Source organism: Parambassis ranga, chromosome 19 (genome assembly GCF_900634625.1).
Source record: "Parambassis ranga chromosome 19, fParRan2.1, whole genome shotgun sequence".
Lineage (NCBI taxonomy): Eukaryota > Metazoa > Chordata > Actinopteri > Ambassidae > Parambassis > Parambassis ranga.
This window is the reverse complement of record NC_041039.1, coordinates 24146510-24173977: the sequence shown is the minus strand read 5'-3', so window position 1 is coordinate 24173977 and position 27468 is coordinate 24146510. Positions and strand designations below refer to the sequence as shown.

The 27468-nt window shown below is 47.9% G+C and overlaps 2 protein-coding genes across 2 annotated transcripts; one reads left to right on the top strand and one right to left on the bottom strand.

The window, feature by feature from the left end:
* The first annotated feature begins 658 nt into the window (after positions 1 to 658).
* On the top strand, positions 659 to 6830 carry dnaaf4 (dynein axonemal assembly factor 4). Its single transcript, XM_028431320.1, has 9 exons — positions 659 to 882; positions 4611 to 4758; positions 4974 to 5107; positions 5181 to 5361; positions 5435 to 5574; positions 5645 to 5754; positions 5832 to 5985; positions 6289 to 6394; positions 6467 to 6830. Exons 1-9 carry the CDS (start codon positions 760 to 762, stop codon positions 6583 to 6585), a joined length of 1215 nt encoding a protein of 404 aa, XP_028287121.1. The 5' UTR covers positions 659 to 759; the 3' UTR covers positions 6586 to 6830.
* A 1077-nt stretch (positions 6831 to 7907) lies between these two features.
* Positions 7908 to 12497, bottom strand: LOC114452461 (homeobox protein DBX1-B-like). Its single transcript, XM_028431783.1, has 4 exons — positions 12158 to 12497; positions 11539 to 11622; positions 8747 to 8949; positions 7908 to 8192 (listed from the first exon to the last, which is right to left on the bottom strand). Exons 1-4 carry the CDS (start codon positions 12495 to 12497, stop codon positions 7908 to 7910), a joined length of 912 nt encoding a protein of 303 aa, XP_028287584.1.
* Positions 12498 to 27468: the final 14971 nt, after the last annotated feature.

Genomic DNA, 27468 nt, shown 5'->3' with positions numbered 1-27468 from the left:
CTCACCTGAGCCATAAAATCCACAGGTTTGGTTCCTCACCTGCTGTGTGAAGAGTGCTCAGACTGCCAGGAAGCCATGTCAGCTGATCTCTTTCCAGCATCACGAGTCTTCATTCTCCAGATAATCCTCTGATAATTCACCAAAAACCTGCCGACATCAAGGCAGAGGTCAGCACTCATGTGCAGCTCCCTCATTCCCCTCACTGCCTGTTGTCAGTACAGCTGATGCTGGCTGGATCCTCCTCCTCACTGCTTCTTTCTGCCCTCACTGAGCTGCACAGAGTTCGTTGTGTTGACTTCAACAATAACAATAACATATTTTATAACATATACATGTGCAATATTTTTTTCCATACTTGAATACTGTATGTAGACCATATTTATTTCATCAGGACTGTGCACTGACTTCTATGTTTATATTGTAAATATTGTTCTTACTATCTATTTTTTAATATCTCTCACACATCTCTTTTTATACATTGCTTTTTTGCACTGAAATGGCTTTAATCTCATTGTGCTTGTGTATAGTGACAATAAAAGGCATTCTGTTCTGTTCTGTTCTGTTCTATTCTGTTCTATTCTATTCTATTCTATTCTATTCTATTCTATTCCATTCTATTCTGTTCCATTCTATTCTATGCGTGTTGCAGCGTGTTGTCTGGTAACCATGGTAACCGCAGCAGAAGCTGATGTTTCCGCTCAGGACTGTTTGGACCTGGAAGCATCGGGACTTTGAGCACCCTCCTCAGACTGAGCCGCCATGCCTCTGCTCGTGTCCGACTACAGCTGGACTCAGACGGAGTCCACCGTTTACATTAACGTGCCGTTAAAAGGAGCGAAAGCTGCCAGCGTGGACATCTTGTCCACGGACGAATACATCAAGGTAAGGCCTACAGACAGCGGCACGGAACGTGGATAATATCGCAAGCCGTTCATATCACATTTCCGCCATACTTTAAACGGCGTTTTTTACGTCGGACGCCGCAGAAAACGCTGTTTCCAAACGGCCACTCATAACGCCGTACGACGTTTTCTAATATTCTAATGATCTCCGCCCCATAACGTGCTCAGCCACTGCGGTTCACTCTTTATCAGCCTGTCAGCAGAGAAGAAGGACGGACCGCACTCCAGCACCGACCTCCTTTGCTGTATTGGTTGCTGGGCAACCAAACTAATTCATGTCAAAGGCTTTTTGATAATCCAAAAAAAGAATTAGAGGATCAGGGATCAAGTCTTTATAATGAATAAGGTCTAAAACTAATCTGATATTATCAGCGATGTGTCGTCCAGGCATAAAACCATTTTGAGATTCATGAATAATATCATTTAACCCACTTTTCAATCTTTTTGCTAAGAGGGCCGCTAAAATCTTATAATCATTATTAAGTAAAGTAATACCTCACCAATTATGGATAATTAAGGGGTCTTTATTGGGCTTTGGAATCAGAGTAATAAGACCTTGTTTCATTGAGTGGGGTAACTCTTCCTTGTTAATGGATTCATTATAAACTGCAAGAAGAAATTCTGAGATTTCAGAAGAAAATTTGTAGAATTCAGAGGTTAGACCATCGTTGCCTGGTGATTTGTTGGGTTTCAGGCTTTTGATAGAACATTTTATTTCTTCAATAGATGGGGATTCATCACAGTCTTCTTTTAGATTGTCACTTGCTATCTTCACATCTGTTAGAGAGTTAAATACATCTGTGCTGTCTTTGCAGATATCACTTTTATAAAGATCCCTATAAAAATTGACACGTATTGTGAAATTGTATTGTAATCTTCAGTTATTGAGTTATTAATATTTAATTTAGACAGTGAATTTCTTTCATAGTTTCTCTTTTCTATACTAAAAAAATACTTGTTATTCTTTTCACCCTCTTCAATCCACTTTAAACGAGACCGGATAAAAGCACCTTGTGCTCTGTCCTTAAAAATATCATCTAACTCTTGTTGATATTCTTGTAATTGTGTCTGTGACCCCTCATCATCTTGATCTATAACGCGAGTGCTAATGTCTGAAATGTTCTTTATCAGTTGCTCTAAGTGGTGTTTTTTACTTTAAGTCTTTTGCTAAAACCAATTACAAATTTTCTAATTTTGTATTTAAGTAATTCCCAATATTTTCCAAATTCATTATTGATTTTTGCAAGTGCCCAGTACTGGTTAATTAGTTTCTTAATAGCGATAATCAGTTCCTCATTGTTCAACAGAGAGTTGTTAAGTTTCCAGTGGTTAAACATTTTTCTATTTTTTTCACATGAGAAATTAAATTTTATGTTAATAGATTTGTGATCAGTTAATATTGCTGGACAGATATGCACCTCTGATACATGTTCTTTAATTTCCCTTGAAACCAACCAAAAGTCAATTCTAGATAGAGATGAAAATGTTTTGTTATTCCATGTATACTGTCGGTCATTGGGATGGTGAATTCTCATATATCCAATAAGTTTAGACTGTTTGAAAAATCAATGAGATGATCATCTCCATTTCTGGATCTAGGTGGATATCTGTCCAACTGGTTTGACCAGACCATGTTAAAATCTCCTCCTAATATCACTCTTGCTGAGGTGTATTTAATGCATAGAAAGGTAATAGCATCTTTTAACTCGTTCAGCAGATTTATATTTAGATTATCAGAATTATAACCATACACGTTACCCAGCAAAAGTGTATTAGAGTGAAATTCAACAACAACAATAATCCAATGCCCTTTACTATCAGATGTTACGTCTAAAATGTTACCTTTAAAATTATCTTTTAATATTGCAACTCCTGCAGATTTGTTGGTGCCATGTGCAAACCACAAGTCTTTGCCCCATTGGTTTTTCCAAAATGATACATCTTCTAAATTAGAATGACATTCTTGAAGAAAGATGAAATCTACTTCTGCCTCCCTAGAGAATAAAAAGAAAGCGTTTCTTTTAATGTTGTCACGCAGACCCCTTGTATTAACAGACAGAACATTTAAATCCAACTTGTTTTATGAAGAGAACCCTTAATAAGACGAAAACCAAATATAATGACTCCTGAATCGTCATATCAAAACCAAAACTAGATTAAGAACTTATACTCAGCTTCACTCAGAGAGAACAAAAATGTAGTGAAAACAGATCACCTTTAAATGACCAATGGTAAACGTTCCTTTCTGTTAACGGCAGTCAAGATGTGCGTCGTATTTCTTTTGCCTCCACGTAGCCTTTGCGTCCCACGAAGTATGCCTTCTTTCCATCCTTGCGAGCCTTTTCAATGATGGGCCACAGCGCAGCTCTGGCATCCTTATCTTCCTTCGTGAGATCTTCTCCAAAGCGCAGCTTGTCACGCAGAAAGGAGTTGTTTTTCGCATTTCTCCAGATCTCATCTCTCAGTGTGCGATAGGCGAAAAGAATGATGACCCCTCTGGCCTTGTTACCGTCACGTCCTCCCAGCCGGTGGACAACGTCAATCCCATCAGCAGCTCTCGGTCCCAGTTCAGGGGCCACCTTTTGGCAGATGCTCGTCACCTTCTCTTTGACATTTTCTTGGTCGTGTTCAGGCAAACCATAAAGACGAAGACACCACCTGCGCTTGTAGCGTTCTGCATCCGCGACCCGCTCTTGTAACATCTCAATCTCGGTCTCAAACTTTTCACATTTTGTCTTCAGCACTTTGTTGTCTTCTTTTATATCATCGACCTCTTTGTGCAAATATCCAATGGATTTTTGTAACTCTTTAATGTCCTCTGAGTTTTGGTTGATGAGAGTTTTACCTCTTCCACTCTGTCGTTTACAGCTTTCAAAATGGATCGCAAAGACGGTTCTGGCTCACCGCTGCAGGATGTTTTCGGAGCCGGGCTGTTAATCGGTGTCTCAGGGAGAGGAGTAAACTCCGGGTCAATTTCCAGGTCCTCAAAAATGTTCACATCAGCGTAGTCATGTTCATTGATCATCGTCTTTGGCGGACATCTAGTTCTGGGACGCTTAGTGTCTTCTCTTTTGGCACCGCTCATCTTAGCTTTTTAACGGTTTAGCTAACCGATGGCTAACTAAAGTTGAAGTCTGGTTCCTGAGTTGTGGAGTGTGTTTTTTTTCGGCCGTTTTAGTATTTAAGTTTAAGTTCTTTAATTAACTAAACCAAGTATTCGTTTTGGTTTCATAAATACCGTGGTAAATCAGCTTGGAGTCCTATTTTTCTGGAGACGTCTTAAAAAACGTGTTGACTCTGCGCCATCTTGGCCCAGGCCCCTGTTCGTGTCCAGGTGGCAAGTGGCCGCCATCTTTGTTTGTCAGGAAGTGGCTGTTTTGGGGAAACCTGAAAAAAGCCAACAATAAATCACTTAATTAAATCTGTTTGATCGTTATTTTATTTTGTTTTGTTTATTTTATAGTAACATTAATGTTAAATACTGACAAAATAAAAAAACATCTGAACATTTTAACCAAAAGTCTTTCTTGATGATCTGACATTATGAGGGATGTCAGATCATGTCTAAAACACCTGAAGTTATAAAAAGATGTGTCATTCTGCAAAAGCAGAGGCACAAGGTGGGGTCACATGTTCTAATCTGTGTAGACGTCCTCTGTCAGTCAGGAGTTCAAACACGTGTCCACCTGTGTGTGTATGTGTGATCAGGTGCATTTCCCGCCATACCTGTTTGAAGCCTTCCTGTTTGAACCCGTTGATGATGACAAAGGCTCGGCGAGGGTTGGAAATGGAGTAGCCATCATCAGTTTGACAAAGAGGAGCAACGGAGTGTGGGAGCACCTGATGATACAGACCAGTAAGGGTTACGTTTCATCTTTGTAGTCAATGCAGACAGATGGATGTTGTATTTGTCACTCCTCGTCAGTGAACTGCTCCTGCATTATTCTGGGTCTGTCTGAGGATAGGAATCTTTGTCTTAATAGTGCCGGCTCAGGAAGCATGGTTCTGTCTCAGTCAGTGTTGGTATCTGGTGTTTTAATCTGAATAAATCAGGTTTTTACTGTGTCTCAGATGATAAAGAAAGAAAGAAGAAGATCAGGCAGGCGGCTCTGGTGAAGCATCAGAAAAAACTGTCCTCAGAGTCGGAACAAAAGGCGGAGAGGCAGCGGGCAGAGAGAAAATATGCTCTGGAGACGATGATGAAGGTAAAAACACACCCTGCTCATGAAGCTCAGTCTGCTGAGGAAGCCAGACGGACTTATACAGATGTGTTTTCAGCTTGAAAAGGAGGAAAAAGAAAGCATCCAGAGGATGAAGGACGTGGAGCGACAGAAAACGTCTACAGAGCTGGCAGAGTGGCAGCTGAGGCAGAGACAGGAAACACGGGAGGAGCTGAGAGATGATCCGAAACCACAGAGGACAGGAACCACACCATCAGACGGAGGGAGGCCCAAAGCAGGCGAGTGACGTCCAGAGGACCACTGTTCTCCTGCTCTGCTTCATTCTAATGGATGTCACATTCCTGCCTTTAGGTCAAAGGTGTGACAGGAAGACAGAGAAGAAACCTGCAGAGCTGCCTCCACCACGACTCAGAGGGGACATCCAGGTCTCCTTCACACCGCGGGTTTTCCCCACCGCCCTCAGAGAGTCCAGAGTGCCAGAGGAGGAGGAGGTGAGTCCGACCCACGGGGCAAACTCTGCTTTAAATGAACACAGGTGTTCACATGTCTTTGACCACACAGTGGCTGAGGAAGCAGGCTGCAGCCAGGCGAGCCATGAGCGCAGACGCTGAGGAGCTGAGGGACCTGAAGGAGGACGAGAGGAACCCTGACTGGCTGAAGGACAGAGCAGAGTCAGTCAAATCTCATCTCACGCTTCATACCTGTTGATCCTGAACCAATGAATCAATAACCCGACGTTTCCCTTTAGCAAATGCTTCATGGCTGGAGACTACCATGGAGCCATCAATGCCTACAGCTTGGCCATCAGACTGAACAGGAGGATCCCCGCGCTGTACTCCAACAGGGCCGCCTGCCACCTCAAGCTCCACAATCTGCACAAGGCCATCGAGGACGCATCTCAGGTCTGCACTCTGTGGGTGACGCTGCTGTGTGGGTGAGGCTGCTGTGTGGGTGAGGCTGCTGTGTGGGTGAGGCTGCTGTGTGGGTGAGGCTGCTGTGTGGGTTACGCTGCTCTGTGGGTGGCGCTGCTCTGTGGGTGAGGCTGCTGTGTGGGTGACGCTGCTGTGTGGATGAGGCTGCTGTGTGGGTGACGCTGCTGTGTGGATGAGGCTGCTGTGTGGGTTACGCTGCTGTGTGGGTGACGCTGCTGTGTGGGTGAAGCTGCTCTGTAGGTGGCGCTCACATGTCCACATGTGTCTCTGCAGGCTCTTGAGCTGCTGACTCCAGCTGTCACCGCCAATGCAGCTGCCAGAGTCCGAGCCAGCATCCGCCGAGGCTCGGCCTTCTGCCAGCTGCAGCTCTACGCTGAAGGTTGGCTGACTCTACCCCATCATGCAGGTGAGCAGGTGACAGTCAGCTGACCTGCCTGTGGTCTGTTTTCAGGACTGCAGGACTACCAGGCTGCTCTGAAGATCAACCCGCACAATGAAGCCCTGCAGGCAGACGCACAGAGGATCAGAGACATCATCCAAGGATCTGCAGCCAGCCGGGACACTCAGTGAGACAGGGACACTCAGTGAGACAGGGACACTCCGTGAGACAGGGACACTCCGTAAGACAGGGACACTCAGAGACACACAGAGAGACAGAAAAACTCTGTCTGAGCCAGACGTCTGTTTTTTCAGCAGGTCCAACGACACAAAGCCATAAATTCAATAAATATATTTGATTACAGAAAATGAAGATTTTTGCCTGAAGTAACAGATTTGATTGAAGGAAAAATAAATAGTTCCACTCTGAATCATCATCACTACCAAGTCTGTGTGTGTGTGCAGACAGTGATCAGTGACTGTGATACTGGTGTGTCTGTCAGTGTGTGTAGAGCGCCCTCATGTGGCCCAATGCTGACTCATCACATGAACACAGTTTGTTGTTTTAGTTTCTAAATGATGATTTCAAATGTTTCCATTTACACTGAGTGTCCAGAGTCCTGCAAGGGAATGGACTGCCAGACTGCAGAGAAGACACCTCCAAACCAGACTGAAGTCTGCTAGAGACCACCTGGAGACAGAGCACACAGACTGGAAGTCCTTTGGTCAGATGAAGCTGAACTAGAGCTCTGTGCTCACAGAGATGTTGTCTTCATGTGGAGACAGAAAGGAGAGGCTAGAACCCAAAGAACAGGCTTCATACAGTCAGACATGGTGGAGGCAGTATGATGCTGTGTGGAGGACTCAGTCAGTCTGGACCTGTGGATCCTGTCAGGGTGGAAGAATCATGAAACAAGAAGACTGTCTGAATTTCTGAAAGAAACCCTGAACCAGTCTGCAGTCAGACCGGGTCTGGGTCCTGGTTTTCTCTCCAACATGACAGCAGATGAAGCAAACGTCTCTTCTAGTGAAGAACTACCTCCAGGAGAGCAAAGGGTTACTGACTGACCTGCACACAGACCTGACTGAACTCTGACTAAAGACCAGGGTTCATGCAGGAGACCATCAGATCTGGAGGAGTGGACTAAAGACCAGGGTCCATGCAGGAGACCATCAGATCTGGAGGAGTGGACTAAAGACCAGGGTCCATGCAGGAGACCATCAGATCTGGAGGAGTGGACTAAAGACCAGGGTTCATGCAGGAGACCATCAGATCTAAACTTCTTTTTAAATACCTCCCAGGCTCTTCATAACATGGCGGTCGATGAATCAGGATCTGGACACCAGCTGAGACTTTTACAGGTTTATTTGAGAAAATATAAAGAATACAAATAGTCATGGATGTTTAGTAGATTAAATCTAAAATAAATCTACAGCTGCAGGATATAAACAGACTGTACACATATGTACACCACAGACTCAGGCACTTCTGGCTGCTTCTCCTCTGAACCTCTTCAGGAGACTGTGATCTCTTCCCCGTCTGACTCTGACAGCTCCGACTGTTTGCTGGATTCTGACGGAGAGGACGGGTGGTGGTGGTGGTGGTGGAGGAGGGGATGTGACTCCTGTGACGGTGTCCTGCTAAGCCGGTGGCAGTAGGCGCTGCCCACGTCTGTGAGGTCGGGGTGGGGGTTGGTTTTTGTGGGGAGGGTCTGCTGGCGGCAGCCGCCCGTCGACAGCAGCTCCCTCTCCTTGGAGTTCCTCCATTTCATCCTGCGGTTCTGGAACCAGATCTTCACCTGCCCAGGACACAGAGAGGACTGGTCAGTCCACACAGAGAGGACTCAACACACCACAGGACACAGAGAGGACTGGTCAGTCCACACAGAGAGGACTCAACACACCACAGGACACAGAGAGGACTGGTCAGTCCACAGGACACAGGACTGGTCAGACCACAGGACACAGAGAGTGCCACGCTGTGAGGAACTCTAGGAGCCACTAGAGGGCGATGCTGTGCCTCTTTTTAAACAGGGCCCCCTGTGGCCCCTTGTGCAGTGTGGTCAGAAGTTGTTCAGATCTGAGTCTGTTCATGTTTAAACCCGCTGCATGGCAGACTTTAGAGGGGAACCTCCTGTGTGTACTGTTGTGTAGCTCTGTGTGTTTGCATCAGGCAGTGATATTCAGTAGAGACCAGCTGGACACAATCATGCCTTCATTCATCCTGACTCTCACACATGGAACCCTCTCTGACTCCACTGGGTCATGTGTGCAGTGTGTGCAGCAAAAACCCTTCCTGATATAAGGTCTGTGTGTTTGAGGGCCGCGGGGCCCTGAAGCCCCCCCTGTGTACCTGCGAGTCCTTGAGTCCCAGCTTGCTGGCGAGCTTCTTCCTGTCAGGCTTGCTGATGTATTTCTGCTTCTGGAAGGTTCTCTCCAGGGCCTTCCTCTGGAGGTCTGAGAAGACGGCCCGTCGCAGCATGCCCCTCCTGGGTTTCCCTCTGGGGGCCAGGGGCCAGGAGAAGGTTCCAGGGACAGGAACCACAGAGGAAGAGGCTGCAGGGACGAGACAGGAGAGGATTAATGGCGTCTGTGTGTGTGTTTGCAGCGAACTGTGTGTTTGAGTGTGAAGCGCCGTCTCTTCTTGTCTCCGTAATGAGCTCACAGGCTCCCTGATGCTCTCCATAATATCCTCGTTCTGCCTAAAATCTGACACTGAAGAGCCCAATTTGTCCGGCAGTGGAAACAGAGCCTATGCTAATGAGGCGGGCCCTCAAGAGCCACTCACACTGCCTCTAATGAGGCGTGAAGGGGCTGCAAACGCTCAGAGAAAGCTGATTGTGTTGTAATGAACTGAAGAGTGCAAAAGGCCGTCAACAGGCTGCAGACCTGTTAAAGACAGGTCAGCCCGTCCAAACACACAGCGACACAGAGTGACACAGCTACACACAACTACACACGGCGACACACAGTGATGCACAGCTACACACAGTGATGCACAGCTACACACAGTGATGCACAGCTACACACACTAACACACAGTAAAACTACACACAGTGACACTTAGGACATTGCCGGACATTTTCAGCCAGCAGTCTGAAGCATCTTCCAGAAAACTCTCAAGGTGCAGCTGCTGGTTTTGAACCTCTGACCGTCCACAAGATATTTACTGACTGTAGTTTATGAACAGACAGTCGGTGGAAACATGACTCAGAAAAATCATTCATTTCTCTGATGAGTCATTTTTGAACTTTTCTAAAACATTTTAAACATTTTTAATGAATTCTTTTAAAATTCTGGAGACAGGAGAGAGTGTAACAGTTATTGAGCGCGTGAGTCAGTAAAGTTTGATTTGTCCATCATCTTCATCTTCATCAGGGCAGAAGCAGGAAGTGTGTCATTCAGCGACTACAGAGAAGATCTATAATCATGTGTGTAGCTGTGTGTGTAGCTGTGTGTGTGTGTGCTCTGTGTCCCCCCCTCTCTCTCTCTTGTGTGTTTCTGTGTTTGTGTGTGTGCTCTGTGTCCCCCTTTCTCTGTGTGTGTGGTTTGGCTCTCATTGGTCACGGTGCTAGCTGCTTTGTGGGCAGGCAGAGGGGTTGGTGGGAAAGGGATGGCGGCGGCTTCCTGCGCTGGGAAGGACCCCGCCTCTCATTTAGAGCATGACAAACGGGGCTAATATGTTTAGAGCGGAACAAACTGGACTAATTTGTAGATCAGGACGACTGGTGCTGATGTCAGCAGCTAACTGTGAGCTGTCAGAGTTTGGATGCGTCGCAGAGAGTGCACACGGCTGAGAGGGAAACCGGTCCACAGGTCAGTCGCTCTGCGGCGCCATGACGACGAGCGGAGAGCCTGATGATGTCATACGGTCACACAGCTCGTAAACTGTCCTTAAAACACTTTGAAGAGATAATGAGTGAACTACAGGTCTGTCAGGCTCCAGGCTCTGAGCTGCTGCTGAACCAGGTTTGGTTCTGACCAATCAGAGTCCAGTCAGGAAGTGCTGTCAGTTCTGACCAATCAGAGTCCAGTCAGGAAGTGCTGTCAGTTCTGACCAATCAGAGTCCAGTCAGGAAGTGCTGTCAGTTCTGGCTATAGACATATATATGTAGACCCCGCGTTGAGCAATGAATCTTGCATCAACGCATGTTTCATGGGGCAAAAGGTTGAGCGAACCACTGTACAATGACATTATCAGCAAAGAAATGAAAACAACAATCAAGTAATAATAGTGATGATAATAAATCAATGAGTTATCTGTAGGAGGCAGGTCAATATAAACATACACTGGATCAATAAAGGTAAACAGTCTTTATACTAGATGGAGTGAGTTAGATTATATACAGGAATTACATGGGATGAGAAAGGAAGAGGAAAGAAAGGAGGGTCAAACAGAAACAGTAATCAGATTACATAAAGTAATAGAAATGTTGTCCTTGGTGCTGGTTTGATTTCCAGATCTGTTACTGTTTGTGTGTGAATGGATCAATGACGGACATCAGCTCAAACACTTCACGCTTCAGTGTCCATTTCATTGTATTAGTCTAGTGGTAAATTTGCCAGGTCCAATATGGCGGCCACGCTGCCGCAGCGACGGGCCGGCCCGCTCAGTGCGGTGTCTGTGGTTCTGTCTGTTGCTTCATGAAGACTTTTCTGCTTTGATAAGTCTGTTTCAGTCACAGTGACTTTACATGCTAACTGCTACATGCTAGCTGCCAGTGACTCACTTGTTTCTGATTGGTTGAAGTTAAAAACAGGCTGGCGTTGCTCACTGCTGCCCCCTGTAGGCTGTGGCTTTACATGCTTCATGTTTTTTAGTATCAGCCTACTGATTTATCTGTTTTGATAAAAAAAATTAAAAATAAAAATATGTATTTTTCTATCACATAATATTTGTTTTTTCACAGTGAATCATCATCTGCTGCCTGTGATGGAATGTGTTACTTTAATTATTGTTTTTGATAAGTGAATAAATTACAGTCTGTATATTTTTCTTATTGACTTGGATCTGATGGTTATTCTGTGAATTAACCATCCACAGATATCTATCTTTCATGGACAGCTGATCAGGGATCGATCGCCCGCGCCCTGTGACGCAGTGTGTGCGGTGCTGCTGTGAGGTACCGTGTGTGTGGATCCTACCTGTGAAGCAGGAGGCTCTGAGGAAAGGATGCAGGGCTCCATCAAAGAACGGCAGCGGGAAGGACTTGGACTGCAGACTGTGGACTGAAGCAGAACCAGGTTGACCTCATCACATCAGTGCGTTTAAAGACTGATCATCTTCAGATAATTAACTGTATTTATCTTCATTTTGATGGGTGCGAGTGTGTGTGCATATTTCCTCATATATTTCCTTGTATATATTGTTCTTTGACGCTGCTGCTAGAATTTACCCACAGGGATTAATAAAGTCATTCTTAATCTTAATCTCAATAACCCACCTTCAAAATAAAACAATACGTAGCCAAAAAAGTATAATAAATAATAAAAAATAAATAATAAAATATATTACAACAATTAAATATATAAAATCACTTCAGGAGGACGCCTTGCTTTAATCTTCTCTGCGTATGATGACCTGGATGACTGAGAATCTTCATCAACAGTATTTATAAATCTACTGTAAATCATCAATAAGAAGCTGAAGCTGTAAAACTTTCAGACCTGACCTGATGAAGCTGATCATGAGGTTTCATTTTAGTTTGATAACTTTTATTTTACCCTTTGTGTAATAAGAACTTTAAAAAGCTGACAGACTCACCGCTCCGTGCGGACGGCGCCAGGATCGCGCTGACGCCGAACTTGAGGTACCCTGAGTCCGGGCAGGCGGTGTGCGGGGAGCCGGGCTGTCCGGAGCTCTGCAGCGGGGACCTCTCCGCGCTGGGAGCGGAGGCGCGGGGCGAGGAGGCCGGGTTGAGCGGCAGCACGTCCACGGCAGAGAAATTCCGATGTATGTAGCCGACAGGCTGGCTCAGCCGGAGGAGATCCTCCACCAGGAAGCCGGAGGGGAGAGAGCGGGCCAGGGGCGAGGAGAGAGCCGCGGGGGGACGCAGGAAGCTCGGGTAGAGCGGAGGCGGGAGCGCGCTGCAGCGGAACATCATGGTGGTCCGAGCTTCCAGTCCAAACAGTGTGCGGGTGTGAGGCTGTTAGACAGGCTTTATACGGACACACACACACACACACACACACACACACACACACACACACACACACAGGGTTAAATCCACTTCAACCACCAGGACAAAAACCTCTAAACTCATATTATAAATTATATTATATATAAATCGGTTTAATGTGTTTCTGCTGAATCTGATGTGATATCACATCATTATAACACAGACCGTGCTGTCAGCTCTGTTTGATACTTAAAGAGTTAAAATGTCTTTAATGCTTTTAAACATGAACATTAATTCTCTATTTCCACCTTCAAGAGTTTATTTACAGTGCTACAGTACAAAAAGAGGTCTGACTCTGATGGAAACATGAGGGAATATTTAGAAAAGTCCCCTGAAGAGTTTCTTAATAAAATAATAAAATTAACTAAATAAGGTTTTTATTATTCAAACTTTATCAAACTGAACTGTTACAAGCTCAGGCTGCTCCAGAGTTTCACTGCCTTCACCTTTCTGTGCAGCTTTTTACAATGAATCCTGACCCTGACCCTCATCGTCATCATCATCATCACCATCATCATCATGCAGAGGGTCAGTGACAGACAGCATTGTCCTGGTTACCTTTGATCACAGCCACCGTCTGATAGTGGAAAATGAGTTTAAGTTCAGAAGCACAGAACACCCACTGCCCCTGAACACCTCGTGCTTACTGCCACAGAGAAGCTGCAGGACAGCAGCGGGCCGGAGGGTCAGGGGGACAGGTCAGACCTGCAGAGTCAGGTTAGAACGTGAAGATCAACAAAGATCTGAGACCTGAGTGTCCCTCTAAGACCTGAGTGTCCCTCTAAGACCTGAGTGTCCCTCTAAGACCTGAGTGTCCCTCTAAGACCTGAGTGTCCCTCTAAGACCTGAGTGTCCCTCTAAGACCTGTGACTAACGGCCTTTCAGCACACGCTGCCCCCCCCTCTGTGTCCACCCATGGCTGCAGCAGCCAGCGGTCTGACAGTGAACTGACCCTCATCACCCGCACACACTCAGTGGGGATGGGCCATTGGGGCGGGCTGCCATGTTGCCTCCATCCTGCTCAGACGTTTGTGTATCATCTGAACCCGTCTCTGTATGATCTGGTGATGAAATGATCCTCCACAAAAGGAAGCCATCATTAATCTGCAGCAGACCCGCGGCCGGCGGCCCTGCTGGGAAACTCAACACTTTAACCAAAACCCCTCTGAAAGTGTTTCTGAGGTTTATTCCTTCAGAAAATCCCTCTATTGTACTGAAGTGGAGCAGATGGTTCACTGGGAGGGAACTCGGCCTTCAGCAGAACTAATTTCTCCTCCTGGTCCGTCAGACGGGCCGGCCTGCTGCTCTCTGATTCTTAACCAGCACAACAGCTGCTGCTGAATTAAACACCAGTTAAGACTCATTTTAAGGCCATTAGCCTCTTGAAGTCTGAACTGATTACACATGCAAAGAGGCGAAAACAACCGGGGCCGCGCCTCCGCTCAGGACTAGTTAAGGCTCACAGAGCGAGTCCTACCAAACACCTAGCTCAGCACAGCACAGTACGGCACCGCACGGCACAGCATGGCACAGCATGGCACGGCACGCCGCGGTGCGTGGCTTCAGCTGCAGCAGGGAATCCAACCATCCTGCTGGAACTTGGAGCTTCATCTCAGCCTAACATGATGCTGCACAAAAACATCCTGCAAAGGACTACAGCTACACCAGTGAGGTTTAACACCACTGAACGCCACACACACCCAACAGGAAGGCGGCCATTTGCAGTGAATCTGCATCACTCTGACATGAGCACAGTGTGAGTGGGACTGAAGAGTGACGCTCAGTGTGACGCTTCACCACCAACAAAGAAGTTCTACTGACGCAAAAATGGCCGAAGCAGACGTTCAGAAACAAATCAAAGCTGCAACACGTCCAGAGACATGAGACCAACACCCACCCTGTCCTTCACGCCCTGTCCATCAGAGGGACAAGCTGAGGGAACAGCTGTCAATCAAGTGATTTTACTTCAAATTCACAACAACTTTATTCGTCCCTAGAGGGCGCATAAAGCAGGCCGTGCAGCGAGACAGCAGCGAGTTCAGCTGGAGCAGGAGCCAAAAGTCCGAAAATAATAAAAATAAAGATTCGCATAGAACGCAAGGTGAAAATAAAGGAACGAATAATTCTCAGGTTTTATAACTGAGTGAAAATAATGAGTCCAAACAAACAATCAAGAAGTAAACAATAATAAATGTAAATAATAAATGATGCATCTTTAAAACTGTGAATAAGTTCCTGCAGGATCCGAGTGTTTTTGCATCTGAAAACAGATAAAAGTCCCTGTCTGTGTGTGTCTGTCTGTGTGTGTCTGTGTGTCTGTCTGTCTGTGTGTGTCTGTGTGTCTGTCTGTCTGTGTGTGTCTGTGTGTCTGTCTGTCTGTGTGTGTCTGTGTGTGTGTCTGTCTCAGCGTCTGTGGAACAGAGTGGATTAGTGGGGCCTTCGATGTCGGAGTGCGGCGACAAGCATTAAAGCCATATTAACTTTCCATTAAACATCACCTCACTGTGGAGGGAGAGAGAGACACAAGCCCTGGGATAAAGCTCCTTACAGAGCCAGGGTGTGAGTGAGTGTGTCTGTGTGTAAGAGAGAGAGAGAGAGAGAGAGAGAGTGAGTGTGTGTATTTGTCTGTGTGTGTGTGTGTGTGTGTGTAAGAGAGAAAGCGAGTGAGTGTGTGTCTGTGTGAGTGTGACTGTGTCTGTGTGTGTGTGTGTGAGGCTGCACCTGTTGCTTTCTGTGCACTTGTTACACTTGAAAGCAGAACTGTGTCTGAATGGAGGCTGAGCTGTAGAACCTGACGTTCAGACTGACCGTGCTGTTCCAGTCACTGACATTTATGAACCCTCACAGGGTTAACTGTCCAAAACATAAATGGTTCCAGATGATTTCAAAAATTAGTGAAGACGAACTAACAAAGAACAGACGTTACAAACACAAACAGGTATAAAAAATAACAAGAAAAAAATATATTATAATTTACAAACATTCTTACACAGCTGAGAAAGTTTGTTTTTATACTTCTGTAACTTTAATTGATAAGAAAATAAACACCTGCATATTTCAGCAGCTGTAAACATGTTTACTGCTGCACTGAAGTAAACCGGGAGGTCTGTGGAGCCTCTAGAGGCCGCAGGAGAAACTGCACATTTATAATCGCATCGACAGGCAGACACAGACGTGTCCGTCCGTCAGCCCGTCTGTCCATCAGGCCGTCCGTCAGCCCGTCAGGCCGTCTGCAGTCTGCCGGCCTCTGAATGAACATCTCACTGTACCATCCCGTCCCTCGGGCCGGCCCATGAATGTTCATCAGCACAGTCGGAGTGTGAGAACGTCCTCGCCGCTCTGAATTCATACAATAAAAGTGAAAGTTGACCGAAGCGATTAGCCGTGTCCCTGACAAATATGAGAAATGGCTGGGCTCCGTGTCCCCGTCCCAGCTCAGGACACTTGTGACATAGAGCACGCTCATTGAATGCTCATTAGCTGCAGATTGGTCATGGGAGCTCAGCGCGGCACAGCGCTGTGCTAACAGTCTTCCTCTTTATGAGAGCCTCCATTCTTCCATTCAGGGCCCATTCTGCTCTAATCGTATTGGAGCCTCGTAACGTTCAGCGGCCCTTCAGCGGGAGGCTTAGAGCACCTGGCAGGTTGTTTAGAGGGGAGCTTGTAAATGCCTGTGGTTAAAATGGGCTCGAACACAAGCCAAGCACCACCGAGGAACCGGGGGAGGGGCCCGATGTGGCTGTCAACTCCAGTTTATGTTGTAGGTCTGTGGAGGCAGAGCGAGCCGGCGCTAACAGGAACCTGTTGCTGCGGTGCTCAGAGCAAGTGGCAACCTTTGGGGCTGAGACTTGAAGCCCATGCGGAAGTGTCAGAACTTGTAGTTCATGCTGCAGCCACTGGGGGCTGGCTCCAGCAGCGAGTCATTTCCCATAGACTCCCATGTTAAGATGGCCGACTTCACAGCAGAAAAGAACATGTTTACAGCCTGGAACAAAAAACCCCTCTGGTCCCAATGATAGGTTCTCTTCTAGTGTCAGCTGTACGGGGGGAATGTTGTTTTACAACTCACTCGTTTTAATTATATACGGATTTAAAGTTACGCATAGTTCCTGCTTCCACGATCGCCCGCCCCCCTAAACTCCACTCGTGCTCCCCCTCTCCACACCGGACCGTCCCACTGAGCCTCAGAAACAAACGGGTGACGTCACGGAAGCTCTGTCCATAGTTTTTACTGTCAGTGGCTCAGACCGAACCTGCACCCACACCACAGCCTCCACCTGTCCCAGCAGGGATGACACCACATCTGATGCTGGCACCCTGCATCCTGCAGCAGCTCTGTCCCCACCCACATACCCACGTGCAGCCCACCCTCCACAGCCTCCACACGCACTGACCTTAGTGTGCTGTGTTCATAGCCTCATAGACTCTGTTACCTGACGTTCCTCTTGGGGTCAATAAAGTATCTACCTATCTATGACACTTCTGACAGCATGTTAGCAGCCATCACGGAGCGCCCCACGTTCAGGCAGCACACCGGGCAGTCCTGGTCTGCCTGTTCTCACACACCCTGCTGTTGGCCTGGATCTGAGCGCTGCTCCGGGTCTGCAGGCCTGCGGGGAGATGCTGGGCCCAGGGCTCCGAGGTTAGCGCTCGGAGTGAGGGTGAATGCGGCGGCTCCTATTACAGAGGCGGCCTGAAAGCAGGGACGCCGGCGAGCGCGGCGAGGCCCGCAGGTATTGAGGCGGGCCACGCCGCATAATTGGATTGAACGCCGGCCACGGTATTTATGTCACTTCTCGTCTTGTCAGGCCCCTAACAGGCGTGGAAGCGGCGTGGGGATCTCCCATGGTGACGGGACTTTGGCTCATTCAGAGGCAGCGCAGAGAAAGGAGCCAAGCCTCATTTAATTCACGTTTAATTCTCACTCAAACCGTTTTAAGGCTGCTGCTATTTGCATAACAGGGAAAGGACTCTGCCTTTTCAGTGTGTGTGTGTGTGTGTGTGTGTGTGTGTGTGAGAACAGGAACAGTGTATAGTAGGCTTATATATGCATACGCTGAGGGACAGGCGTTCTCACACGGATCAGAGCGCGCTGCTGTTCATCCACACACACATCACACGATCACACATCAGCTGCTCATCACCTGAGTCACACACACACACACACTCTCTCTCTCTCACACACACACACACACACACACTCTCTCTCTCTCTCACACACACACACACACACAGACACACTCTCTCTCTCTCTCACACACACACACACACACAGACACACACACTCACACACACTGTCTCTCTCTCACACACACTGTCTCTCTCTCTCTCTCACACACACACACACTCTCTCTCTCACACACACACTGTCTCTCTCTCTCTCACACACACACTCTCTCTCTCTCACACACACACACATACACAGACACACACACTCACACACACTGTCTCTCTCTCTCACACACACACACTCTCTCTCACACACACACAGACACACACACTGTCTCTCTCTCTCACACACACACACTCTCTCTCACACACTCTCACACAGCAGAGGCTCAAACCCCACAAAAATAGCACCTTAAAACCGGTTGAGAGGCCTTAGATTAAAAATCAGTAAACACGAGGATTATTATTTGAAACTAATTCATATCACAACAATCAATAACTGATCAATAACTAATCAACAACAGATCAATAACACCTCAAACATAGATTTAAAAATGTGGTTTCAGAATGTAAGATCCTCCTTCTGCCACAAACCATAAGTAATATTGATGACGTTTCATTGATTAACATGTGACAGTTGTAATAATATGTCAGTTTTGTTTCTTGCTGCTCTGTATTGATCAGCAGTATAATCAATAATCAGTGAGCTGATGGCGTGTACAGCTGTTGTGAAGATATAACGGGCTGAGTGTGTGTTTGATGCTCAGACCTAATCTGAGCCGGTCCCTCTCTTTAAACCTGAGCCCCCGCCTCCCGCTCAGGACTAATCCCGAGCTCCAACCTTTGATTCTAACTTCATCTCCGTGCTGATCCGCGTCTGGCCGAGCCGCCGGCACAGAGAGCGGATAAAGTGACTAGTCAGCTTCCTGCTGCTTCTGCCTCCTTGTGCTTTGTTGGCTTTCGGCCCTTTAGCCCGGCTCTTTGCTCCCTCTGCACGTACACACACAGACACACACTTGCACGTTATGATATCCACACACATATATGCGTGTGTGTGGTTTGATCTAGTTTCCCGGTGGACCGCATTGTGTCTGGGCAGGAAACAGCTAATCCAGTCAGATCCAGCCCAGCCAGGGATCCGCGGCTCATATCGTCTGAGCAGCAGGAGCTCCGCAGACCAATAAAACCCGCCTCAGTGTCTTCAGGGGAAAACACGCCTCAAACTGCTGCTGTGAAACTGTGGGTCAGGTCAGACCTCGTCCAGTCAGCGTCCACAGCAGGCCAGGGACGGGGACGCCTTCACCGGTGTCCAGGACTCTCAGTCCTGCTGCTGGTCTGGTGGTTCAAAGAAAACCATGTCAAGGTAGAGGCCACAAAACCTGTTCACAATAAAAGCTCATTCATGCAGTCTGCTAAAGGGGCGGGGTCTGAGGAGGAGACCATGTGACACCCAAATAGGAAGTGAGTGCTGTCTGGGTCTGCTTCCCTCTGCGGTTACAGTGCAGGTATGAAGTACGGTGGGTGAGGAGGCCCAGCCCTCTGCACATCTTCACTACAGCAGTGCGTCCTCAGCAGGAAGACGGAGCGAGGTCAACATTTCACAGGCCTGACGAGTCCTGGACTGAGACGAATGTGTTTACGGACAAACTGTGACCTCGCCTGTTTTAACCCCTAACCCCACTTTTTAATGTCCAACCTCAACCACAGGTGAAAACAAAGCAGCTCTCAGTGTCAGGGGGACATGAAACCCAGACTCCGGAGTGAAGGTCCTGTCACAAGCAGCCGACAGAACATGTCCGTTATCACCCAGAGACTCCGAGAACAAACATTTCATTTCCTGTCCGCAGACCGCCAGCGTGCAGATCAGACCACGCTGCCCAGCAGGACGCCCATTCACGCTACTTCCTGTTCAGCACCGGCCGATCATTTCACATTGACTAAAGTCAGCGCACACACACACACACACACACACACTGTCTGTAGAATAAAGGAGCAGTCAGGAGGATATCCCCATTTCTTCCATATCAGGGCTCCTTTGAAAGCTGAATGAAGCCTTTCACCTCAATGATCTGCTCTGATCTGCTCACAATCAACCATATCTGTCATACATGGCTGGTCCAAGAGCCGGGGGGGGGGCAGAGAGGGAGAGGAAGGATGATGAGAAGACTCTCAGATGAGAACGAAACACCATGAAAACAAAGTGTTAAAAATGAAACAACTGAATGCACACAAGGCATAATTCATCAACTGAGGCCTGATCAGTCCGAGCACGAGGAGGACAGGATCCTCTGCTGAGGTAGCACTGTGGCGGCTGGTCCGCTTCATTTACCCAAGTACACATCTACAAAAACACATTCAGAAGGCGGAGAGCGTTATATTTAATACACACACACTCTCTCTCAGTTAAAGGGTGATTTCATGGGGGTCTTGCTGAGAATGGGGAGTGGGTGTGTGGATCCTGGCCTCCCTCCATGTCCAGGTGCTCCTGCGCCTCACTGCTCCTCCAACTTTAAAACCATTCCTTTCACCTGACCGACACACAAAGTGCTTCCTGTGTGACCGACAAACACACAACTTCACCGCTCATTCAGAGTCTCACAGGCTGCTGTGGAAACACGTTCTAACGGAGTGTGTGTGGCTGCTGACAGATGGAGGAGCGCTCAGAGCCGACGAGGACAAACTGAACTCCACTGATGTTCGTCAGACAATGAAGAAAAGCCTCAGAGTGAGAGTGTAAGCACAGAACGACACGTTTAAAGGTCGAAGGTTCCCCCTCCACACACACACACACACACACACACTCTACAGGTGTGTGTGTGTGTGTGTGTGGCCTCCCTCACATCTCTAATCCCTGTAATAGAGTGAATATCATGAAAAGCCCTCCAGCCCGCCGCTCTGGGCCACATGTCCCATAGAGCTGCTTTCTCCTCAAATTATCATTCACATCATTTACTTAACGACCCCCCCCCCACATCCACCCATCCCTCCACCCATTCAGGCCTTTTTGTGTTGTTATAATTGCTGCGTTTCTCATGAAAAGGTGGAGGACAATCCTCAGTGACTGGCTGCACTTTGACACCATCCTGCCTCAGTTTTAGCTCAACAACACTTCAGGTCACAAACGTCCTCGCGGCCTGATCTGAGGCTCCGACATCAGCGGCGAATGTTCTCATGTTGGACCCGGTTTTTATCTCAGCGAAGTTAAAACTCAAACAAACATATTTCTATTGTTTTTATATGAATTGTTGAACGACGTCTCAAACACAGAGTCAAACTGTTTTCACCTCTTTCAGTGAAGCTGCTGAACAAAAACTGAAGCTGTGCAGCTGCTCTGCATATTCACCAAGACGACAGACAACAGTCACTCAACAGACAGACAACAGACACTCAACAGACAGACAACAGTCACTCAACAGACAGACAACAGACAGACAACAGTCACTCAACAGACAGACAACAGACACTCAACAGACAGACAACAGTCACTCAACAGACAGACAACAGTCACTCAACAGACAGACAACAGACAGACAACAGACAGACAACAGTCACTCAACAGACAGACAACAGACAGACAACAGTCACTCAACAGACACTCAACAGACAGACAACAGACACTCAACAGACAGACAACAGTCACTCAACAGACAGACAACAGACAGACAACAGACACTCAACAGACAGACAACAGACACTCAACAGACAGACAACAGACAGACAACAGTCACTCAACAGACAGACAACAGTCACTCAACAGACAGACAACAGACAGACAACAGTCACTCAACAGACAGACAACAGACAGACAACAGTCACTCAACAGACAGACAACAGACAGACAACAGACAGACAACAGTCACTCAACAGACAGACAACAGACAGACAACAGTCACTCAACAGACAGACAACAGTCACTCAACAGACAGACAACAGACAGACAACAGTCACTCAACAGACAGACAACAGTCACTCAACAGACAGACAACAGTCAGACAACAGACAGACAACAGTCACTCAACAGACAGACAACAGACAGACAACAGACAGACAACAGTCAACAGAAAGTCAGTCAACAGTCAACAGACAGACAGTCAGTCAACAGACAGACAGTCAGTCAACAGACAGACAGTCAGTCAACAGTCAACACACAGTCAACAGACAGACAACAGTCTGTCAGCAGACAGACAACAGTCACTCAACAGACAACAGTCAGTCAGCAGTCAACAGACAGTCAGTCAGTCAACAGACAGACAACGGTCAACAGACAGTTAACAGACAGACAACAGCCAACTGTCACTCAACAGTCAGTCGACGGTCAACAGTCAGTCAACAGACAGACAACAGCCAACTGTCACTCAACAGACAGTCGACGGTCAACAGTCAGTCAACAGACAGTAAACAGACAGACAACGGTCAACAGTCAGTCAGACATACAACAGCCAACTGTCACTCAACAGTCAGTCGACGGTCAACAGTCAGTCAACAAACAGACAACAGTCAACTGTCACTCAACAGTCAGTGGACGGTCAACAGTCAGTCAACAGACAGTCAACCATCAGTCAACGGTCAACAGCCAGTCAACCGTCAGTAACTTACAGACAACAGTCAGCCAATGGTCAGCAGTCAGACAACAGTCAGTCAACAGACAGTCAATGGTCAACAGTCAGTTAACAGACAGTCAACGGTCAACAGTCAGTCAACTGTCAGTTAACTGTCAGTCAGCAGGTTACAGCAGGTCCATCAGAACCTTGTCTCTGAGCTCTGATGACGATCAGGAGCTCTGCCGAGCGCCGCTGCTGCACTTTGAAGTCTCACATTCGCCCCCTGCTCTCAGCAGCCTGATGATGTAAAGAGGTGGTGGGGGGGTGGGGGTCATTGTGTTTAATAGCTCTCATTGTGGAGGAGGCTCAGCCGCTCCCTCTGTTGAGGAGATGAAGGCAGAAGTGGATCAGGAGAAGGACCTGGATCAGAGAGGGCTCCGAGTTTTAATTAAAGCGAGCGAGGGATCCTGAACGGGCCTCTTCTGTCTGCGCTCACAGCTCAGTGTGCTGCAGGACTCAGGAGGACGCTGAAAGCAACAAGAGGCTGTTTACACATAAACCCATTAACATTTCTTGTTAATCAATTAACTCATTCATGGATAAAGAAAAGACTAATTAACTCCTGGTTAAAGGCCATTGGAGCTCTGAGACCAGAGCTGAGAGCTTGTCTCTCCTTCAGACTTCAGACGGACGCGAGCTCGTCGGTTCACACAGGCTGAAGCAGCCGAGCAGTCTGCACCCGCCTGCCCTGAAGTCTTATTACAGCACATTATCATGTAACTATCACGGCTGTAAACATGTTTATTTCTGCTGTCAAACATGGAGGTCACGTGTGGAGCCCCCAGAGGCCACACAGGGAACTGCAGCTTTTCATAGTTAATAATAATAGTTCACATATGAACCATATCGTCGTGTTATGTGTGATTCTGCTGCTCACCTCCCTGAAACTGTGCTGAGACGCTGCTAAGCTGAGGATGGAGGCTGCTTTCAGTCCGGCTCCATAAAGGAGGCAGTGAGGCATACGGGAGGGCTGCCGGCTTCTACCTGAGGACACACACACACACAGATCAGTGGGCTGTCAAGTGTAGTTGAGAGGGGCAGTGAGAGGGGCCATAACAAAGGGCCCCTGGGGCTGCAGGGTGACCCCTGGGAGTCTATTATTCACAGAGGGGCTAGTCCATCATTCACTGTGTGGATTCACAGGGGCCGGACTGGCAGTTCATTATCACTGAGGGAGGGGGGAGAAGGTGTAAACACATTCCCACTGAGGAGTAAAACAACCACATGATACACAATGAGCGGAGCAGAGGGCGGGGCCACAGGGACCGCAGGGCCCAGAGCACGGGGCCAAACCGGACATCTGCAGATTAACTCAACCAGACCTCCGGGGGCCAGAGAGACGCCCAACAAGTCCAGCTGTCCCGATACAGGTCTGTGGAGCCTGGATGAGTCACAGAGCAGCACGCTGATCATGTGACCTGTCCAAACATCCACACAGCACATTCACATCACACAGAAAGCTGCGGAGACGCTACACAAGCTGCCATCATTAAAGAGTTAGCAGAGCAGCAGGAGCTCCAGCTCTGAGCTGCAGGTCACAGCCAATCACAAGCCACCACACACTGCAAACACAGATGGACTCTGTGATGTCACAGAGGAGATCCACCCAACTTCCTGTTTACACTCACAACTCAGCGTAAAAGTCAGCAGAGACACAGACATGATTTAACATGAAAGTCTGAGGATGAACTCACCGTCTCTCTCTCTCTCTCTCACACACACACACACACACACACACACAGTATGCAGATGACACAGCACATAGTTTCACAAAACAGTGTGTGTGTGTGTGTGTGTGTTTACACGGCTTTTTAATACCACACAGAGCTGTAACGAAAGGAGCAAAATACAGACATTTCACACACACACACACACACACACTCACACACAGACACACACAGCAGTTTTTCAGCTCATTAGGCAGAGGGTAGTGTGTCTAATCAGGTTTTGTGTGCTGGTGCAGGGTCATTATGATCTAATTTACCTTTAGTGGTTATTCAGCTGGGCAGAAAGGGAGGGAAGAGGAAGAGGAGGAGGAGGAGGAGGAGGAGGAAGAGGAGGAGGAGGAGGAGGAGGAGGAGGAGGAGGAGGAGGAGGAAGAGGAGGAGGAGGAGGAGGAGGAGGAGGAGGAGGAGGAAGAGGAGGAGGAGGAGGAGGAGGAGGAGGAGGAGGAAGAGGAGGAGGAGGAGGAGGAGGAGGAGGAGGTGCACGTTAGACTGGAACCTCTGCAGCTTTTCAGAAAACACGTGGACAGGTTAGTGTGATTTATCCCTGCAGAATCAGCTGCTGACACAAACAGAGTTTTTACAGTGCACTGACTCATCTTACATGTTTGTCGTTTATTAAAACAGGAAAACCTGCTGAGACATCTGAGGTTGAACCTTAACATGTTAAATATGTGGAGGAGATGAATTAAATATCACAGCTGAGGTTCTCACCTTCACATGGTGATATCTGTGAAGTTTGAAATGCTTTAAAATGTGTTGAAAACAGCTTATTTGGTGTAAATCAGAAACGGTGAGTCAGCCCGAGCCGCTCTGTGCAGCACGGCGGTGGTAGCATGATGGTTTCTGCACCTTGAGCAGGACGGCTGACCATCACTGATGGATCAATGAGTCGGAAATGATAGCAGTGAATAAAGGAAAACATCACTGTGACCTGAACGTGCAGCGACGAACACACAAGTGCGTCCACCAAAGAACCAAGCTCCGGTTCTGACCTCAGTCAGTCAGTCAGAAGGAGCTGAGAGCAGCGCGTCATGTAAGGGAACCACCAACAGGTCAGACCCGAAGCTGCTCTGTACCGAGGAAGGGACTGAGACTGCTCCAGGCTGCTGTGGACGGAGCTCACAGCAGACACTGAAGCTTCAGCCTGTCAGCACTCAGAGAGCGGATCACTTCACTCAGCACTTCTGTCTGTTGTGTTCTCTGTCGACTTCCAGCTGAAAACCTGCTGATGTTGTGTGACACTCGTGCAGACACACTAAACTTCAGAGTGTATCTTCAGAGGTTTGTTTGGTGGCTGTGATGTCTACATGAGCAGTGATACAGCAGTAACTGTCTTCTGAGCTGGAGCAGCTGCTGACGGTGCTGCAGCCAAAGAGAACAAGCAGAGTGTGGAGCTGCTCCGTGGAGCATGCAGGGGGTCCGCTGCCTTTTGTTGGACTCAGTTAACCGGGTTAAAGAGTGTCCAGAGGCAGCAGGGTGTGTCCTGGTCAGCGTGCGGGCATAAAGGCCTCCATATGCTGCTGGTCAGCCCGCCGCGGCGCCCAGCGAGGAGGGCCGCCCAGCTGCCAATCAAACGGAGCGCCACAACAAAAGCAGCTGCACACAGTCTCTGTCTGAAATGTGAGCGCTGCCTCGGCCAAAACATCAGGACCGGACCCAGGCCGCCTTCAAGTGGGTCTCCTTCTGATTGGTTGGTGTCAGAATGTTGGTGTCAACGCTAGTCTGCTAAAGAGGCGGTGTAGAGACCATGTGACACAGAAACAGGAAGTGACAGCTCACAGTGTATAGTTAACGGTCTCAGTAGTAGCAGTCCAGAGTTCATTAGCTCGCTTGCTAATAATGCTAGCCTGGACAGCTGACATGCTCCAGACTCACGTTTTACACCCAAGAGTGCAGACGAGCTAACAACCAGGCGTGAAGCACAGAGGCTAACGACCGACGAACATCATGATGACATCATGTTGTCGCTGCAGTTCCCTGAGCAGCCACAGGGGTCACTGTTTTTCTGACCTTCAGGGGTCATTTCAGTGAACTCTGTGGTGGGTTCGTTGAGAACGCGGCCTGCAGCAGGACCTTCCGGGCCGCTGTGTGTGTGTCTTGGTGTGGTGACGTGTGAACGTTCCGAGTTCTCAGCATTAATGTGTAGTAATAACACTTGAAGGCTCCGCTCCTGGATTGTGTTTGTCTTTTCAAACGCTCGCAGTCATTCAGCCGCTCCAACAATGAGGCCGTGCCACGAATCAAAGTCTCCTAATGACGCCATTCTTCTGGAAGCTTTTGGCACATTTGATCAGGAGATTAGAAAAAAAGTGAAAATTGGTGGCAGAGAGGAATGAGAAGCTTTGCGGGGCATTGACAGAGGCCAGGGTGTGTGGTCGAGGTCTTCAAGAGCCACTTGAGCAGCGCACTCACATGTTTGGCAGGATTGGCGCTCTGATCGGCTCCATCAGCCCCAACAAAACAGCTCTGAGGCGGCATTATGTCACGTTAAAGGAACTCAGACAGAACCGGCACAGTCTCAGCAGGTTCTCCTGGACTTCCCATGACCCGGCTGTACCACCAGGTCCTGACCTGCGGCGTGCTCTGCTCTGCTGACCTCAATTTGCACTTCACACTGAGCGGTCAGATCAGGCATCACAAGGCGCTGACGTACTGTAGGAAGGCGGAGGTCACATGACACTGATAGACGGCTCAAATTTAACCCCGTTCAGACTGAAGAGAGACCTCGTCCAGTCAGACTCTGGGAATCAATGATTATCTGAACGTATCTGTGGGAAACCTCTGATTTAAAGCTTCAGGATCATTTCTGAGTCACAGCTGATCAAACCATTCACAACAAAATCCATGAATCCATCCGCAGCAAATAAATAATAAACACACCACACACTGATGAGCAGGTGGAGCAGAGAAAATGAAGGTGGTGTGTGAACAAGGTTCAGCTCGTCAGAGAGCGACCATGAAGACACTGAGGATGAACCGACCGACTCTGGCTCCGACAGACGGCAAAGCTCATCATCAAAGATTCAAAGTGTTTATCGTGATGAGACCGTCACAGCAGTATAAACACAAAGGAGTAAACACATTCACACCAGAACATAGAACACACCTCAACATACAAGATGGCGGCAGCAGCCATGCTGTCTCTGCAGTCCTGTTGAAAGGTGTCAGTGTTAATGAAGGACTTACATCTCTGTGGTCTCGTCCTCGGTCTCTGCAGGAGGTCGGACACGCAGCATGTGACGTACATGCAAGTGGACCCACGGGATCCGGTGTGAAACCTCGGGGACGCCATCTTGGATGCTGCAGCATTCTTCTGCTTGTTCTTTAGTCAAATATGACACATCAGGTGAATATTTTCACACTCTGAGCAGTTCCAGAATAAAACGCTGACTCAGGCTG